The sequence below is a fragment of the Jaculus jaculus genome, unplaced genomic scaffold (genome assembly GCF_020740685.1).
Source record: "Jaculus jaculus isolate mJacJac1 unplaced genomic scaffold, mJacJac1.mat.Y.cur mat_scaffold_35_1_3033546_arrow_ctg1, whole genome shotgun sequence".
Taxonomy (NCBI): domain Eukaryota; kingdom Metazoa; phylum Chordata; class Mammalia; order Rodentia; family Dipodidae; genus Jaculus; species Jaculus jaculus.
In genome coordinates, this window is record NW_025423491.1 from 640,839 (window position 1) to 660,427 (window position 19,589).

General features: G+C 43.8%; 1 protein-coding gene across 27 annotated transcripts in view; it reads right to left on the reverse strand.

Annotated features, from left to right (window-relative positions):
• The window catches only part of LOC123457307 (zinc finger protein 39-like), a 94,268-nt gene that overhangs the window by 63,593 nt on the left and 11,086 nt on the right, over positions 1-19,589 (reverse strand). For 15 of the 27 annotated variants that reach the window (XR_006634968.1, XM_045141280.1, XM_045141279.1 and 12 more), the window contains one exon: positions 8,023-8,179. The exons of 6 other annotated variants lie outside the window; for them this stretch is intronic. Coding sequence is in view for 18 of the 21 variants with exons in the window: in XM_045141280.1 (XP_044997215.1) it covers positions 8,023-8,085 (63 nt within the window). In the remaining 3 variants the exon portion in view is untranslated. Of the gene's footprint in view, positions 1-6,521; positions 6,554-8,022; positions 8,267-8,943; positions 9,001-15,902; positions 15,970-19,589 lie in introns of those variants that run through there. 6 more of the 27 variants (XM_045141266.1, XM_045141262.1, XM_045141261.1 and 3 more) reach the window with 4 other exon arrangements.

Genomic DNA, 19,589 nt, shown 5'->3' on the forward strand with positions numbered 1-19,589 from the left:
AGTGGCACACACATCTGGAGTTCACTGGCAAAGGCTAGAGGCCCTGACATGCCCACTCTGTCTCTCTCTCTTCCTCTCTCTCTCTCAAATAAATAAAAATTTTTAAAATGGCTGGATGTGGTGGTGCATGCCTTTAATCCCAGCACTTGGGAGGCAGAAGTAGGATTGCCATGAGTTCGAGGCTACCCTGAGACTCCATAGTGAATTCCAGGTTAGCCTGGACTAGAGTGAGACCCTATGTCAAAAAACCAAAAAAAAAAAAAAAAAAAATTAAAAACTGTTTAAAAAGAGGAAAAAAAATGAATTTAAAAGTGACAATTGCATTGTCTGAGATAACATAAAGACTTGATGGGAATAAACACAAGGCAAAGGCCATGCCAAATATGTGCTCTGTAGTAGGATGTTAGGGATCCATTCAAGTCCTTGAACCCCAACCCCTAGGTTCATTTCAAATTGTAATCAAAGAATTAAATTAAAATGATGGAAGGGCTGGAGAGATGGCTTAGCCTTTAAGGCATTTCCTGTGAAGCCTAAGGAACCATGTTCAGCTCTCCAGTTCCCACGGCAGAAGCACAAGGTGACACAAGTGTGCAAATTTGCACTTACACACAAGGTAACAGAAGTATCTGCAATTTGAGTACACTGCCTGGAGGCCCTGGCATGCCTACACTCTATTTCTCTCACTCTTCATCTCTAGCAAAACAAAGGGCCAGTCTTAGACTAGCCACAAAACTAAAAAAGATGGGCTGGATGGATGGCTTAGCCATTAAGGCATTTGCCTGCAGAGCCAAAGGACCCAGGTTCAACTCCCCAGGATCCATGTAAGCCCGATGCAAAAGGAGCACATGCATCTGGTGTTTGTTTGCAGTAGCTGAAGGCTACTCTCTATCTGCCTCTTTCTCCTCTCCTCTCTCTTTCTCTCTCACATAAATATAAATAAAAGTATTTTTTAGAACAGAGTGAGAAAGATAAATTATTAAATTATTATATATATTATGTGAAGTATGGAGCCAAGGAAAGGCACCCACATGGCTAGAGATCCTATGTAGGGCGTGGAAAAACCACTGAAAGAAATGAGAGAAAAGAAAGTTCAAGGAGCTCCTGCCATGTGGGGAGCTGGAAGGGGTAAATGAACCCATGTGAGGTGTGAGGGCTAAGGTGCTGGGCTGTCTTCCAGCTCAGATAAATGAGAGAGACAGCTGGTATATTAGAGCTAGGGGCTGTTTCAGGAAGAGGCTACCCCTGACACCAAGTTCTGGGCACTGAACTTGACTAACCACAATGTTTAAATCCTATGAAAGACCTACCTCGCAAGAGGGGGCCTGGTTACTAGTGGAAAAACAGGTCTAGAACACTAGGCAAGAATAAGAAGTAAGATCATCCCTGATTTCTATAAAGTGCAGACTTTCCTGACCCCCCCCACCATCACCCTTTACTTTCAGGGATCAGGACACCCTAACTATAACCCTTTCAGTTATACCAGTGAAATTTATATAATTGTTTTTATTTGAGAGAAGAGTTTCACTAGGTGCCCAGGTTGGCTTGAAAATAGACCAGGGTTGGTCTGTAACTTGTGGTTCTCTCTCCTTAACTTGCAGAGGGTCTGGGTTATGGAACCTGCAGAACCATGCCTAGTTTCCAAGTCAGATTGAACCAAGGTCTTGGTCCTCTCCCCATCACCTTAACAGGGCATGGATGGGGGAACATCCTGGAAGATCAGGAAGGAGGCAGGAAGAGGTGAGACATATAAGCACACATGAGTTTCTTGCATTCAGTATTAATCATATATTTGGGTGGGGTCCTAACCAGCAAAAGTACATTCCCAAACAGGGCTCCACACTGATTTTCACTGTCATACATGTAAGCCACAGAGAACAGAGAGACAGAGATATGAGGAACAAAAAGGGTCAGGTAGATGGACCATGTATATAAATCTCAGTACATGGAAAGCAGAGGTAATAGGATTGCTGCATTCCTCATGCAAATCTGGGCTGAGCTGCAGATAATCTTGGCTACAGAATGAGACACTGACCCCCTCCCCCCACAACACACAAACAGGGAAAGGATGGGGGAAGAGGAAAACAGGGAAAGGATTGAGGGACTAATATCTAGAAGCACAGAAATACCCCAAGAATGAGGGACGGTCATACGCCCCTGGGAAGGTGTGGGTTGAATGCCTTATTCCTCTGTCCCTGAGTATCCAAAGCCTTCCAATCTGACCTCTGTCACTCTGTGAAAAGCATTCAACCCCAGTGTCAGTCCTGTCCACAGGGAAAACCAGGAAATCCCCAAAGCGTAGGCCTATGCTTCAGGAAGGGTAAGATCAGAACCCAGTTTCATTTAACGGGTTTGCTTTGTAAGTTAAGGCATGAGTGTTTGCTTCAGCAGCACAAACACTGAAATTGGACGGGAACAAACAAACAAAAAGATTAGAAGGGCTCCTCCACAAAAATGACAGAGTGCTGGTATTAAAGGCATGCACCACCATGCTTGACTAACATTTAAGGTCTTTTAAAAAGTTCAGGGGGCCGGGCGTGGTGGCGCACGCCTTTAATCCCAGCACTCGGAAGGCAGAGGTAGGAGGATCGCCATGAGTTCGAGGCCACCCTGAGACTCCATAGTGAATTCCAGGTCAGCCTGGGCTAGAGTGAGACCCTACCTCGAAAAACCAAAAAAAAAAAAAAAAAAAAAGTTCAGGGGGAAAAAAAAGTTCAGGACTTTGATCCACTTATATGGCATGAGATAGGGATCATGTTTCAGACTTGTATGTTTCAATGAATAATCATTTTTCAAAGGACAGTCTTTTGAAGAGCCTTTCATTATTTCAAAATAGATGGTTCATAATTTTGCCTATACTTATATGGCATTATTAGTGTTCCTCAAGTTCACTGTAATTCTAGCCTATGTGACTGTATGACTGACTATCTTGGTGCTAACATCTTTCTCTTTGTTAATATTGTTCTGTTGCATAGTTTGCACCTAGCTGTAGTGATAATTCTAGCATTACACATCTTACACAACATCTTTTTTGAAAGTAGATCATCTATAAGCTTTATAAGCATACTTTCACTTTTACATAATAGAACAGATGCTTTGTAAATATTCATCTTTATACCAATAAGTTAATGCTGCTCTCAGGCTTGGTTAAATAACTTTCTTCTTACAGGGAGCAGATTTACTACAGAGACTGATAACTTTTCAAAATTCTGGGAATAGGTGACTACTGTGACCTCAGCTCTAAATGGGACATGTATATCACTCCCTCAAAGAAATGGGACACATAATGGAAGAGGGAAGGGAAAGAAATTGAGAGTCAAAGGATGAGGAGGAGTCCTATAAAACACTGTCATCTGGACAAGACAATCCATGATACTCATGAACACACAACATCTATGGAAACATGAACAAGATTAGCTCATCAATATTCCATCACAGGGAGAGAGGGAGTCAAGTATCCCCAAACCTTCCTGGGGAGCTACTGGCAATCAATGGGTAAGGGGGAGGAATTGTTTTCTGTAGTAGTTGCCATGGTAAGCTGCCCATGCTCCAGTATGCACTCCACCATCTACACTCATGAAAACAACTCTAATCAAATACAGTGTGTCACACAAAATATATAACATAAGGACAAAGGTTTGGTGGGAAGGAAAAGGTGTTCAGCAAGGGAGGGAAGATAGAGAATAATTGGGGGTAATTTGATTTAAATATTCTGTATACATGTATGAAATTTTAAAAACTTAAAAAACAGTATATTGCAGTTGGAGAGATGGCTTAGCTATTAAGACACTTGCCTGAAAAACCTAAGTACCCCAGTTCGATCCTCCAGTACAAGCCACATGTAAATGCTGGCACATGAATTTGGAGTTTGTTCACAGTGGCTAAAGGCCCTGGCATGCCCATACTCTCTTTCTCTCTGCCTAATAAATAAATATTAAAAAAAAACAATGTTTTAGAATTTCCTTCAGATTGTAGTGTATGTGTAGATTCATTTTACTAAGAAGACATTTTCATCATTAATTCTATTGTTCTATGCATATAGGCAGTCCAATATTTTAGTGTCCTTCTCAGTTACATTTGTCATTATTTTACAGTTTTATTGTACAGTCCATTCACCTCCTAGGTTAGGAGTATTTCCAGGTGGCTTATTACTCTTGGGACTATTACTCTCCCCTGGCATCTGCAGATGTGAGCATATTTGCACACTTATGTGCATATACACATATGCATATATATGCATGTGTGTGTATGTATGTATGTGTGTGTATATATAAATATATACATATATGTGTGTATATATATATATCTCCCCACACACACATACACACACACACACACACACACACACACACAGTTACTGGGCACTGAAAATGTAGCTCCTTAGAATACTTCCTTAGTATGCATGGGTCCCTGGGTTCAATACCCAGCACCACATAAAACTGAGTGTAGTGGGGCATGTCCATTGATTCTCCAGATGTGACTCCCCCTACAGGACTGGGGTTACAGGCAAACATAATCACACTTAACTGCTTACTTGACTGGAATGGAACTCAGGGAGAATCAGTTGCCCATGCTTTTGTAGTAAGCACTTTTACCCTCTTAGTCCCCTGCCTAAAGCCCCGCTGCTTGACTCTACTTGTCTTTCTGTGTAGTGGGCAGTGTTCCACCACTAGTCTCCTGTGTTTCAGGGTCCCAGAGGAGAAGGTGGGTGTGTTCTAAGGCACCCACTGGCCTTTCCAAGGCAACTCTTTGCTCTAGTCTTTCTGTGGCCCCCACAACACTGGCAGTGAGTATATTGCAGTGCCCCATTTTCTAGAAGAGAGATCAGTCTTAAGACAGGGATTCAGTTCTATCAGGTCCTGCAGGGTGAAGGGGTTGGAATAGAACAGAGAACCGTGTGCTTGTCAGAAAAGGGCTTCACCAAACTTCCCATTGATACCATTTGTTTTTTAATTTATTGAATGAGAGGCCAGTCTCTCTCTACCCCAGAAAGATGCTAAATTCATGGCAATCCTCCTACCTCAGCTTTCTGAGAGTAAGAATGAAAGGAGTGTGCCACCACACCCAGCTTTTCCATCCCCACACTCATTTTATTGAGATTGTGTTTCACCAAATAACCCAGGTTAACATAAATTAACTGTTCAGCTCAAAATGGTCTCACATTTTTCAGTTCTTCCAGCTTGACACTCTTCAGTAACTAAGATTACAGTCCTGTGCCACCATGCTTAACTTGGGATGCGAGATTCGAAACCAAACACATCTATGCCTCCTGCCTTGTTGCACATTAATGCTACTGAGAGATTATCAAGAGAGGGCTGGCAGAAGGGGAAAAGGGGTGAGGCCTCGGTGCACAGCTGTTCCTGCAATTCTGCATCCTGGATTAACCATGTCCTTGATAAAGACCCAGGGGCAAAGTCCTTTCCCAGACTAGGACTCAACACTGCCTTTAAAGGTGTCCAAGCAGGCACAAAGGCAAAGATGGGGACACAAAAAGTGGGAGGCAGCCAAAGGTTGCTATAAACTCCAGTTATTTTGGAGGCTGAGACGGGGATTACTGTAAACTTAAGGATACATATGGCTTACATCCTGAGTTTCAGGCCAGCCTTTTCTACAGAGTAAGATAGTGTCTCAAAAGCAAAACAAAAAAAGGGTTGGCAAGGTATAAAGGAACAAATTTGCAAAGATACAGGAAACTCCCCAAGAACCTGGAGCTACATTTTCCCCTAGCCAGGCTTGATGTGAAGTCCCCACTGCCTTATCTCCTAGATTCTCTAAGCCTATGGCTTTCCCCCACTGCTACTAAGTGACCTGGACTCAACACCAGCAGTGGACATATTGTCAAATCCAGCAATGGTCTTGTCCTCACACAAATCTAGGACAGCCCCTTGTACCAGGGCCAAGCCCAAGAGTTAGGGCAGGGGCTGAAGGAGGTAGCCTCAGTCTAATCTTCCCAGCTTCTGAGCCATGTCTCCAAATGAACCTGGTATGTTCTCTACATACCTGACTGAAGATGTGAAAGAAAGCACCCTAGAAATTACCCAGACTGATGAAAACTATAAAAACATATCTGATACCTGGAACTGAGATAAGTAGGGGAGGAGATGGAGTCCACCCTCCCTGCATAAAGTGATTTGAAGCCTACCTGTAGCATGCATGTTTATCAAGTGTGACTTATTGTCTGTATCTCTCACCAACTCTGAACCTCAGTCTGTAAGTTTTTCTTTCTTTCTTTCTCTCTCTCCCTCCCCCCCACTCTCTCTCTGGAAATTCCTCATTTCTGTTCTAGGGCTCTGGATGCATGCAAGGACCCTAAAATGAGAGACCCACTGAGCAATACTGTGCATGCTCCCAAGATCTGTCACTAAGTTATATGCAAGAGGGCAAGGTAGAGTAAGAAAGGCAGAACTGCAGCCACCTCTTTGGCTCATGCCAAGTGCCAGCCTTGGCCTGAGCTTGTCAGTTCACTTCCGCAAAGGTTACAGAGCTGGCACTGATAGTACAGGACTATAAATCATGATACTTACAGTTCACACTGGGATACCAAGTGAAATTCTGCCTGAAAAAAGACATGTAAGAAATAGTAACACTGGCCTAAGGCAAAGTGCTTGTATAATATGCAAAAATCCCCAGGTTCCATCCCCAGTATCCTTGACACACACAGGGAGTGGGTGAGAAAGACAAGTGCCTGTCAAGGTGTGAAATGAAAGTTCCCAGAAAAACACTGAATCTGCTACATCTACTTCCAACAAGGCTGAAAGGACTGATGAAACTACTGTGATCACAGAGAGATGGAATGTTACAAGTCAGAGCCAAATTACCTTGGGCTACCTTTATTTAACCATTCCTTGCCAACCTCTGCATCTGAACTAATACCCTGGTGACTATCACTTGACCAGGTGTAGTCATTTTGGGAATGTAAGAACAGACCCCATCTTCTACCAACCCATGATCCCTGACTCCACTCTCAGGGCTTCAGTCCAGGGAACACTGGGGCAGATGGCAGAGGGCCCTCGTAACAGTTGGACAAAAGTCTCTTCACTTCAACTGGCCTTGGTATACCTGGAGAAATCACCTTCTTGTGCCCAACATTCTATGTCCACAGTCTCCATCTACAATCACACCTGACTCTAAACTCCACATGGACGATGTACACGCACTCCAGTGCCTGCCCACCCAGACAACACCACAGCTCCCAGTATGACATTGCTGCTCCTTCAGTGCTTGATTGTGCCCAGCCTCAATTGAGCCTACAGACAACCATGACAGTAATCACCCTGCTGTCTTCCTAAACTTCCCTCTAGCAACTACAACTTGCTGATGTGCTTAGGTTGAAGACAGTTAAGACTGTGCCCTCCTTAGATTCAGGAGATAAATAAGAACACCAAAGTCCACAGACAGGGCTCAGAACACAACTAGATGAATATTGTGGGGAGCTGGCAGACTGAATAGAACATATTGTCAAAAGGACAGACATGATTAAACACACCCTTTTGAAAATATTTTATTTTTATTTATTTATTCATTTGACAGTGAAAGAGGGAGAGAGAGAGAATGAATGTGCCAGGGCCTCCAGCCACTGTAAATGAACTCCAGACACATGAGCCCCCTTGTATATCTGGCTAACATGGGTCCTGGGGAATCAAACCTGGATCCTTTGGCTTTGCAGGCAAATGACTTAACTGCTAAACCATCCCTCCAGCCTTCAACAGCCCCTTTTAATGCTAGACCATTATAGACATAGAAACAGTGACAAAGAGACAAAAGTGCACACACGTCTGCAGGTAAGTGGTCAATGTGTATCAATCCCCATGTTAACAGGCTCAGGCAGGAGGGAGTCTTTAGTAGCATTACAGTTGGACAGCCAGATACAGTTAATACTGAGACCACTCATGAACTTCAAGCTTGAAATTGTTTCCTAGAACCACTCCTGGCACCACAGTCAGTATTAGTTTGAGTTCTGGATGGAAGTGAATCCATAGAATGAGTATACATTACAAGGAGGATTTATGTGTGGAATTGGCTTACAGGAAGTCCAGCAATGACTGTCTGCACACTGGAGAGTCTGAGAACTCTGCTGCTGCTCATCATGCCTCAGCAGTCCCAGTCTGGCACTGGAGGTCTAGAGGATTCCTGGGGAACTGCTGGTCTTCAATCCATGCTGGAAGGCTCATGAAGGAGGGTTCTGATGCCCATGAAGTATAGCAGCAACAAGGTAGGTAATGTAAAGAGAGCAAGATGTTATATTTCTGTACATTTCTCTACACCGAGCCTAGAGAAATATAAAAGTCACTTCATTGTAGGAAGCAAATGGCAAATGACTTCCAGACAAGCATACAAAATGCATAGAAGTCCAGACTACCAAGGCCATTGTTCACCTGGCTGACCCAAATCCCTTTAATTCAGCCAGGGATACAGCCCAATCACCCTTTCTGGCAGCTGCATGTCCCCAGTGTCCTCCAGGATCCATGAGCATGCTCCTGTGACCCTGAGCACCCTACCCAACACACAGCAGCACAGGCTCTAGGGAGCCCCTGCACAAGCATCCAGGAGGCCTTCTCTTGAGCCTGACAGCTCAGCAACACTGCAAAGCTGCCAGCCCCAGGGCACCCACATGAAGCTGGCTGCACACCAGTGGGTCATAGAATGGGAACAAATATGGTACAGATAGATACAGGGTGAACGCTTCCCTCCCTCGGCTCAAAGGCCTGCACACCATTTCAGGACAAAGCTCCCAGTGGGTGCTGCAATCAGGGCTGGGGTCTACACACAGGGTGCCCAGGTTATTGGCCCATCCAGCCCCTCTGCCATAGCCAGAGAGACAAGGCCAGCGTGGCCCTAATGGAGTACTTGGGCCTGGAGACTCACAAGTCGAAGATGGGGAGCTGAGGCCGCTCATCCTGATCAGCCACTCAGATTCCCTGCCCTGAATCATGATGTTACACTTACCATTTCTGGCTTCCTGAAAATCTTTCTGCTATCCCTGCAGCAAGGTGGCACAGGTCACCGAATCACCAAAGTCACCAAACTCCAGGGAAGTAAATGATCCCAGAGGTGCTAAACAGATAGTGTGCTCAGACACAGAGGTCCTGGACTGCAGAAGCCCTCCTCCTGCTCTGAGTGCCTGACTGGACAGTGCATGTCAATGAGCAGTGCTCATCTATCTACTCAGGCCCCGACAGACAGCAGAGAGGAGGAGATGATGAGTGAATGAACCCACCACAACTTCGTTAGCCACAGGGACAAACTTACTGCTAAAATAGCATTTGGTAGGCTGAGGCAGAAAAGTCAGCACTTCAAAACCAGCCTGGGCTGTATGAGACCCTAGCTACAAAACTATAGCAAATATAGGGCTGGAGAGATGGCTTAGCGGTTAAGCGCTTGCCTGTGAAGCCTAAGGACCCCAGTTCTAGGCTCAGTTCCCCAGGTCCCACGTTAGCCAGATGCACAAGGGGGCGCACGCATCTGGAGTTCGTTTGCAGAGGCTGGAAGCCCTGGCACGCCCATTCTCTCTCTCTTCCTCTATCTGTCTTTCTCTCTGTGTCTGCCGCTCTCAAATAAATAAATAAATTAATTAATTAATTAAAAAACTACAGCAAATATAAATATAAATGTATATAAAATAATGCATTTTACTGGGCATGATGGCTCATGCCTTTAATCCCAGCTTTTCAGTGGCTAAAGAAGGAGGACTGCTGTGAGTTAGAGGACAGCCTGAGACTATACAGCAAAACAAGATCCTACCATATAAAAAATAAAATTAAAACAATAAACCCATAATTTTCAATGTCATTATGTTAAAGCAATGCTTTCTGTGGGAGATCCTAACCCTCACCAAAATTTGCACTTATCTTTGTATCATCATAGAAATTACATATATCTTGTTTACAAATGGGATAGCTATGAAAATCTTCCTTGAAAATTTTCCCAGTTATATTTTTTGTTTATTTATTTTTTTGTCAAGGCAGAGTCTCACTCTAGCCAATGCTGATCAGGAACAACTCACTCTGCAGTCCTAGTCTGGCCTTGAACTTACGCTACTCCTACCTCTGCATCCCATGTGCTGAGATTAAAGGCATGTACCACCATGCCTGGTTTTCCAGCTACTGTTTTGAGCAAGAAATCTAAGCGTTGAAATGAAATGTCCCCAAACAAGTGAAATTGTAATCACAACTTTCAAATATTTTAAAGGTAATAGAACCTCTCTAACAGATTTTAAATAGTTGGCCTATGTTATATTTAATCAATCTATACCTCAACATAAGGCCCTTGCACAATGATGACAGAAAATATTAGGAAATACTCCATATTTTATATTCACACATACATACAAACAAACATTTCTTCAATAACACTTTTCACTCAAGTGTTGTCTCTCTTATCCTATAAGAATATTATTTCCTTATGGAAATAACACCTAATCTTGTATGAACATAGTAATACTGACTCAAAATAACATGCTTAACTAGAAAAATACAATCTGAAAATCCATAATTGCAATGGAGAAATTGAGTATATACTTATTTTTATTTATCCTCATTTCTTCATGAACAAATTTATTATTTATTCATGATACCCACTTAGATTACCTCCAAAGTACTGGGACAAAGGACCCAACCAAAAGCTGCTTGTGGGAGGAAAATATTTATTTTGGCTTGCAGACTTGAGGGGCAGCATCATGATGGCAAAGGAAAGAATGGCATGGGCAGAGGCAAATGCCAGCCACAGCAGGTGGAACAGCGCAGCATGACAGTGAGCTGAACACTGGCAAGGCAAAGCTGGCTGTTACACCCATAAGCTTTCTCCCAAGCACACACCTCTCCTCTAGGAAGTCTTCACTTCCCAAATTGCCACCAGCTGGGTACAAAGCGTTCAGAACACATGAGTTTATGAGGGACACCTATTTCAACTCAAAACAGCACACCATACTAGTAATTACCTACTGCATTACAAAAGGATGAGAACTGGGGGAAAAAACATAGAGGGACAAAGGATCCTGCAGAATCTAGGATGGGAAAATTGCCATTTTACACAGGGGCTCGTTGAGAAAAAGATTTTCCATAAACACGTGGACAACTTGAGGAAATGGCCAAGAAGATGGCTTCCAGAAAAAAAGAACCTGTAGGGAAGACAACACAAAAGTGGCCAGGAGGAGCTTGAGATCCTGGGAGCTCAGTGGACAGAGTTTGGGCCTGCGGCCAGAAGGCAAGGACTCCTTAGTGTCTAAACCTCGTCCCTTTGCTCTAGCCTACAGGAAACATCGCTGGTACTTGAGAGGCCCTCGGGAACACTTTTCTCAAAAGCCAGGGATTCTACCTGGCAAATGTCCAAAACCCCTTAAAAGATTAGCCAGACCCCTGACAGCCCTTTTCAGGGTAGCACACAGGATCAAACTCTCCTTTACTTTCTCCTCTTCCTCATTTCTCCCTTTTCATACTGCACACCTTCTAGAGCTCGAATGTTCTCTGTGCTTACTACTAAAGACTAAACAGCTGCGAGTATGTGACCGGAAGCCTCTGGCTTTTGCAGTCTGTCTCTGCAAATAGTGCAAGCCCAGTTCTGGGAACATTATTGACACTTTTGACTATTGAGTAAATTCAGTTTCCAGTCTTTAGTTCACTCATTTCCCCCTTTATTCACTTCCCAATTCCTACCTCCAGCACAGACATTTCTTGCTATTTGATCCTCCCATTCAGTCAACACCTCACCAAATGCCATTAAGGTAAGGCTCAAATGCAGACTGGAGTTGCCTGACACTTTTGTCCTCCCACACCCCAGGAGTTCTCTGGATCTCTTACCTCCAGCTTTTGCCCCCACCACCACCACCACCAGTAGGTGAAGACTTGGGGACACCCTTCTCCACTCTTGTGATCTCTGTTTGCAGTAGACAGCCTCAGATCACTGAGATGAACTTCCAAATCAGGCACAGTTTTGGAGGAAGAGATATTTATTGAAGCTTACAGATCCAACAGAAGTTCCATAATGGCAGAAGTTGGCAACCTCTTGCAGGACCAAGCAGAGAGAGAGAGAGAAAAGCCACAAGCCAAAAACCCAAAAGACACAACACCACTATATGCAAGCACATTTAAGAACCCAGGCAGAACTCAGGCACTCTGCATATCTTTAAACTGAAATTCCAAATCTACAACCACATCTTAGGCTGGACCCTAAAATCTGCCTAGTGACTATCCTTGGGTAAAATGTCTGCAGATCTGCATTACAAACTTAAATAAACTCCTGATTATATTAGGGGCCAAAGGAGACCACAGCCCAACATGTGTATCATTTAAAAGTGGTATTGGGGGCTGGAGAGATGGCTTAGTGGTTAAGCACATGCCTGTGAAGCCTAGGGAACCTGGTTCGAGGCTCAATTCCCCAGGACCCACGTTAGCCAGATGCACAAGGGGGCGCATGCGTCTGGAGTTCGTTTGCAGTGGCTGGAAGCCCTGGCGCACCCATTCTCTCTCTCTGCCTCTTTCTCTCTCTGCCTCTTTCTCTCTCCCTGTCTGTTGCTGTCAAATAAATAAATAAACAAAAATTTTTTTTTTAAATGTGGTACTGGGCCAACTGGTTTGAACTCCTTTCTTCTGAGATAGCCACCCAGGTACCTGGCTCTCCTGGGATTATGTAGACTTCAAACCAGTTGCCCCAATAGCACCACTGGAGGACCCCTTCTTTGCCCCTCACCCATCATAAGACTGACCATACGAAAAAGCCACACCAAAAACACCAGGATGCTCAACAAACATCAACCCAACCTGGACTTCTTCTCACTCTGGACTCTGGGGAAATACCTCTACCACATGTCTTCTTATCCTCGGGGTCTGGAAAGAAAGGTTAATGAACCACTGATCTCAAACCACTGTCCTCAGCAGACCATAAAACTTTCAAGGAACTTGGCATAAGGATCATCTGTTGCAAAGCAAGTTCATAACTGAAAGAGTAGCCAGGTTAGACTTCAAGAACTATCAGGCCCCCTGAGCACAATGGTCCTAATCCGCTCTGCTCTTAGCAGGTGATTAGCAAATAAAAAAAAAAAAAAAAAAACTTCTTTTAACTCTCCCCCCATCCCTGGCCCTTTAAATCTCAAATCCCCACACTCAAGGGTGGCCTCAGTTCTAATTCCTGAGGGAGAATGGATGTGGTCCCTTAGTATTCAGAATAAAGAATAGTCTGTGTTGTTGAAGCTGGCTTTACTTCTGTTGCATTCAGGTTCACAATGCTGGCAGAAATCACCTGACCAAGCTTTGGGGGGAAAGAGGGGTTATTTTGATACAGACTTGAGGGGAAGCTCCATGATGGCAGGGAAAAATAATGGCATGAGCAGAGGGTGGACATCACCCCCTGGCCAACATAAGGTGGACAGTAGCAACAGGAGAGTGTGCAAACACTTGCAAGGGGAAGTTGGCTCTAATACTCATAAACCCACCCCTAACCATACACTGCCTCCAAGAGGCATTAATTCCCAAATCTCCATCATCTGCGAACCTAGCATTCAGAAAGCCTGAATTTATGAGGGACACCTGAATCAAACCACACCTTCTCTTCTGTAATCCTCACATGGCTCTAGTCAATCCTGAATTTCAAAAGAGTGAAATACGGAGCAGCAGACTTTATTGCAAGCAGAAAGCTCCCTTCCAGGTGGGAGAAGACTAAAAGCTGGGAGGGGTCATCTGAATGGCCTCTGGGATAGGGTTCTTATTGGTCCAGACAACATTACATCATTGCCCCAGATGTAAATGAGTGATGGACGCACAGATTTCTCATTAGTCCACTGGCATACATAGAACTTATGTTCTTTTAAGGACACCTTAAGGAACTTCCTTCTCTGGTTATTGTTGGTGGCTAACATTTTGAGGGTGGCCCCACTTGTCACCATTGACTCATACAACCAGCTTTTCCCTACAGAAATTGGCAGCATGACAACAGGAACACCCTGATCTGACAGAACAGTGCCCTACAGTGCAACCTGCCTGGGTGCTCCGATGACCGTCTGTCCTACCCTTGGCCCCAACACAAAAACAAGGCTGAAGATGCATTGGTGGAAGAGCAGTCAAACACTTCGAGGGGTATCCTTGCCATCATATCTCTGACCTGCCTGTGTCTCACTAACTCCTGTAATTACTAAAGGCCATCCTGACCAAAGTGACAGGGAAAAATCAATGTAGGTTTGATTTGTATTTCTGGGATGGCTAAGCATGCTATTTCCTTATCCCCAAATTTGTTTGTAGTTGGCCAGTACCTTCTTTTCAATGGGCTCGTCAATCAGTTGTGTTTTATTCCTTGAATGGTGTGGGAAATTGTGCCTGGTGAACTGAGCATGTGGCTGAAGGATTATTTACTGAGCTATTGCAAGTTCCTCTAGTGGGGATAAACCATACACCTCTACCTCACTTCTACATAGTTCTATTTGAACTTAGGAAGTAATTGGGGTAAGTTAAAACACAGGAACAAAGACCTAATCCCAGATGCAAATGTCCCAATACAGAAATGTGAGAAAACATAAAAACACATGGCAACTTGTTTTGAAATGAGTTCTCAGGCTGTTCTGAAACTCATGGCTCATGTGATCCTGTGCCTTGGTCTCTACAGCATGTGATATTAAAGGCACATGTCACCACAACCTGATTATTTTAAAACTTATATGACTTGATAGCAGTTTAGATGATTTTAATTTGCAAACTCGATTTTTGTCTCAATTTCGTGGCATGGAGGCATTCAAGTAGGTGGAAATTCAAATACTGCTTGCCTTCCAGGATTGCTTTAAATCTTTCCTTCTCACAGGCTGTGTAAAGGAAGATGTAATGGTCTGAGATTACACCAAGAATGACTTAATGGTGGCTGTATTGCAGTTCATATTTTTCATTATGTCAGTATTTTCCTTTGCCATCATTTTTTATTTAGCATTCCTGCTTCTGATTCATTATGAGCTAGGTATAGTATTAGAAATTCGAAATAGTTTCTAAGGCCTTATCATTTGCTGTTTACTTTGCATACATAAGTGTGGTATGAATGATATGTGTATGTATAGTGCATGCACATTTATGTTCAAATGCTCATTGTCTGCCTGGATTCATAGAGGCCAGAGAATGACAGATGCTCCCCCCAATAGTACACATCTATTTCTTTGCAATGAACTTTGTCACTGAACCCAGAGCTAGTATTTTTTGTTAAGATTGTCTGACTAGTGAGCTTTAGTAGCTGTGGCTTCTGCTCCCACAAGGGCAGGATACATGCTTGTTGGTGTTATAGGCATCTATGCCCACCTTCCACTGTTTATGTGGGTGCCAAGGAATCAAACTCAAGGTGAATCAGGCCCATTCAGGCTTTCACAGCATGCACTCTTACCCCTGTCTACTGTCTTGCTTTTCTACCCTTTGGGTTGTGGCAAAACCTTCAAACTGAAAATTTCCAGTCATCTGAAATTTATTTTCGAGGTTTGCAGAAACTGGAAATGTCCATGGCTATAGTGCTCAGATATCCAGTCTCTTAATAGCCAGCTGTCTGTTATTTCATTACATAGTTGAAGGGCAAATGAAAAAAGTACCAACATCCTCTGGACCTCATTGGGCACTACTTCAAATTACATGCTTACGTATTTAAATTCACAACAAAATATATTGGTGAATTGAAAAGTATGTTAAAACAACATTTGGAGGTGAAACAATATTTATTTGAGTATAAATATCTTTTGGCTCTTTCTATAGTTGTCTCATGTATATTAAAACTGTATATGAGTTTTACAACTCCTACCTAGTCATCTGACATCTCTACCCTGAGCTGAGACTTAGCAACTATCAAAGCAAGCTTAGGAGAAACCAAGATCACAGGGCCTGCTGTTACCATGGGGAGATTCTATAAATGTAGCTTTAAAATTAGCTACTTTGGGCTTCATGCCTCTTCCATACCTGCAAGCCCTTCCATTTCCATGCTCCAGAAAGCTCCACCCAGAAACCTTGATCATAAGGGAATCACCTAGGAACAGATAACAGATACTAGGGTTAAAAATGTCCTAGAGGAAAGTTGATCTGTCCTTTCTCTTTCTGTGTTGCTGCCCTGCTGGGGCGAGAGCTGCCTCAGAAAGCAAGTGGAACTCCATGACAGACATATATGAATCTCTCCAAAGCCACACTCATCTCTCATTGTTTCCTCAACAGCTGTAGTCCTGGTGGCATATTAATCTGCATATAGAGTGTTCTTTGGCTCGCCAGGGATTCATGACCTCAGTATATCTGCATCTATCACATCTGAAGACTCTCCCTGTGGCACCATTTCATTTAATTTCTGGCTTCATCTAATATTCTTATTGAGCCAATCTATGGACAGAAACCAGGCCTCTAATAGCTTCTCACATGGAAAATCAAACTTACTTGTCAGGAAACTTACTTAGAACTAACTTACTTACAGGCAACAAGAGACTGTGGAGAATTAAATGTGACAAATCTGGAGGAAAAAATTATACTGCATTATATTTTCTTTCTTTCCTTTTTTGGGGGGGTACTTATTTTTGTTTTCTGAGGTAGAGTCTAACTCTAGCCCAAGTTGACCTCAAATTCACTAGGTAGACTAAGGCTGACCTTGGACTCTCAGTGAACCTCCTACCTCAGTCTCCCATGTGCTGGGATTAAAGGTGTGTGCTACCATTCTTGGCTTTATGTTTGCTTCCTTTAAAATTTATTCCTTTGAAAGCCAGGTGTGGTGGTGCACACCTTTAATCCCAGGACTTGGGAGGCAGAAGTAGGAGGATCGCTGTACATTCAAGGCCACCCTGAGACTACATAGTGAATTCCAGGTCAGCCTAGCCCAGAATGAGATCCTACCTTGAACCCCCCCGCAAAAAAAAAAAACCCAAAAATTATTCCTTTGAAAGAGAGAGAGAACGAAGCAGAGAGAAAAAGAGAGGGAGGGAGGATATGAGTACCAGGGCATCTAGCTGGTGCAAACACACTCCAGATACACACAATGCCTTGTGCATCTGGCTTACATGGGTCCTGGAGAATCAAGCCTGGGACCTTTGGTTTTGCAGGCAAGTGCCTTAACTACTAAGCCATCTCTCCAGTCCTGTGTTTGCTTTTTTAAAATGGCCTATTTATAATATTTTTCTGTGTACGAATTGACAGCTTGTGGTCATCTGAGACAGACCCTGTTCTAGATAATAGTTGTTCTATGTGTATTCCTATTTAAGCTAGACTAACTCATGAGACATTGCATCTTTCCTCTGAGGTAAGTTCATTTGTACATCACAATTCACATTTAGTGAATGAAATATTATGGACACTCCTCTGAACATGCCAGTTCAGTCTTAAACTTGACCACTTAGCTTATATAGGTTATTTTAGAATATCCAAATACAAATGGTTTCAAAAACTCCTGTTTCCTTAGTAACTATTTCTATTTTTATATCAATGGCACCCCTCTCTACACCTCTGTAAACTTGATTCATCCAGACCATCCACCCCAGCATTCCATTCAGACTTCCACATCCATATGATGCAAGAATACAGCTAGGATTTCTGATATCGATTATGCTCTCCATTACCCCCAAGAGGCTTCCCCTCCTCCATCCCCCTTCTTTATAAAAGTTTCTCTGTGGAATCAGAACTGTTGGTTCAACCCAACAAGTCTGGAAAGTAACACCACCACAGCTTTCTGCAGCAACTTGGGTATGCTGAGAGAAAGTCAGGGATCTAGGGCCAACCTCCTGTTGTGGAAATTAAGATATCTTTGCACTGAGATGAGGGAATGGCCTCTTCCTGCAGACCTTCCTCAGCACATCACTCCAGGCTCCTTTCTCAGGACAGTTTTCCTTTTCTTCCCATAAAGCCCTCTCTAACTATCCTGCACCATCTTGTTCTTTCTCTGGCTCATGCCTCCCTCCCCACTTCCATTGATTTTTTCCAGGATCCAATGCCTTTCTCTCTATGTCTTCAGATATCTCCTGTCTTTTCTGGTATTAAAATAAAGTATTGGGGCTGGAGAGATGGCTTAGCGGTTAAGCGCTTGCCTGTGAAGCCTAAGGACCCCGGTTCGAGGCTCGGTTCCCCAGGTCCCACGTTAGCCAGATGCACAAGGGGGCGCACGCGTCTGGAGTTCGTTTGCAGAGGCTGGAAGCCCTGGCACGCCCATTCTCTCTCTCTCCCTCTATCTGTCTTTCTCTCTGTGTCTGTCGCTCTCAAATAAATAAATTAAAAACTAAAATAAAATAAAGTATTGGAGTCAAGAAATAAGTGGTCTCAGGGTCTCCATCTTTACTCCAAATTCTCACATTGAGCCCTGTCTCTTGGCTCTGAGGACCCTGGGTGACTCCCATCTGGCCCTGACCCTCAGGAGGCTACAAAATCGGACCATCCAAGGTGGATCCAAGGACCACCAGCACGTTTCAGCTACCAGGAAGTCTTGAAGATCTTCAGAGACTTAAAGGCCTCCTAGGCCATAGAGAACAGTAAATTGGTTCCAGCTCAGTAGATACAAAAGCCAGTGTATCTGGACCCTGTAGAGTCTGAGGCATGGATAGGAACACTGCAGCCATAGTGTGGTGTAGAAATGTGGTTTCATCAGATGTATTCTACCAGATGGACTAATGGGACTTTTGTTAACTTGTGCAATGAGGCCCACTTCCCAGCCTCATCAGGGTTGCCTGAATTAAAGCACTGAGAAGTAGAATCAGGACTCCTGATTCCACCCAAACACAGTCCACCTGTGCAGCATCTCTGTGTGTGCCTCTGTTTGTGTCAGTGGGTATGTTTATCTGACTGTGATCTGTCTGTGTGTCTCTGTGACTATCGTTTTCACTGTTTAAATCTGGTGTATGATTGCCACCCCCTCTTGGTCTCTGCTGTCCCAGACCATCTTTCCCTTCTGTCTCTGCATCTCACCACCCCAAGGTTGCTACCACCTGGACAGCACTGAAGATTCCCACTTTCTGGCAAGAAGACTGTTGTTAGACAATTCCTCTCCTTCAGCCAGTGTATGTCTGTGTATGTGTACCTAGAGCTTCCTGCATGCTAGGAAAAGTATCTGCCACTTAGCCACATCCTCAGTGCATTATTTAAATTTTTGTTTGGAGACATGGTCTCACTCTAAACCAGGCTGGCCCTAAATATGGAATACTCTTCTATTTCCTGCCCAACTAGCTGTAATTTCAGGCTTGCATCTTCAGGACCAACTATGTGTCCTTGAAAAAAGAAGAGCCTAGGGCATGCACTAACTACCCTTCAGCCTCCTAGGCTCAAATTAAGCCTCCCCCTGCTCAAGCCCCCTAGTGGCAGGTTTGGAGGTGGGTCTTCTGCACAAGTCCTGAATGTGTGTCTCCTTGCACTATCCCTTCTCTACACCAGAATCCTGAAGCACCACGTGGTGCCCCAAGAATGCCAGATACTCAAAGCAAAGGAGACTTGGAGAAAGGGGTTCAGAGATGGTGGGACCTATTAACTGACAGTGCAACAGGATCAGAAAATGAGCACACTACAGCCAGGACCCTACAAAGGAAGTTGCTTTCTGTGTGATCACTTCTTCCTGCTCAACTTGGCAGCAAATCCTACTTCAGAGAGAGAACGCGCAGTTAGATCACAGAAGAAGCTCATGAATCCCTGACT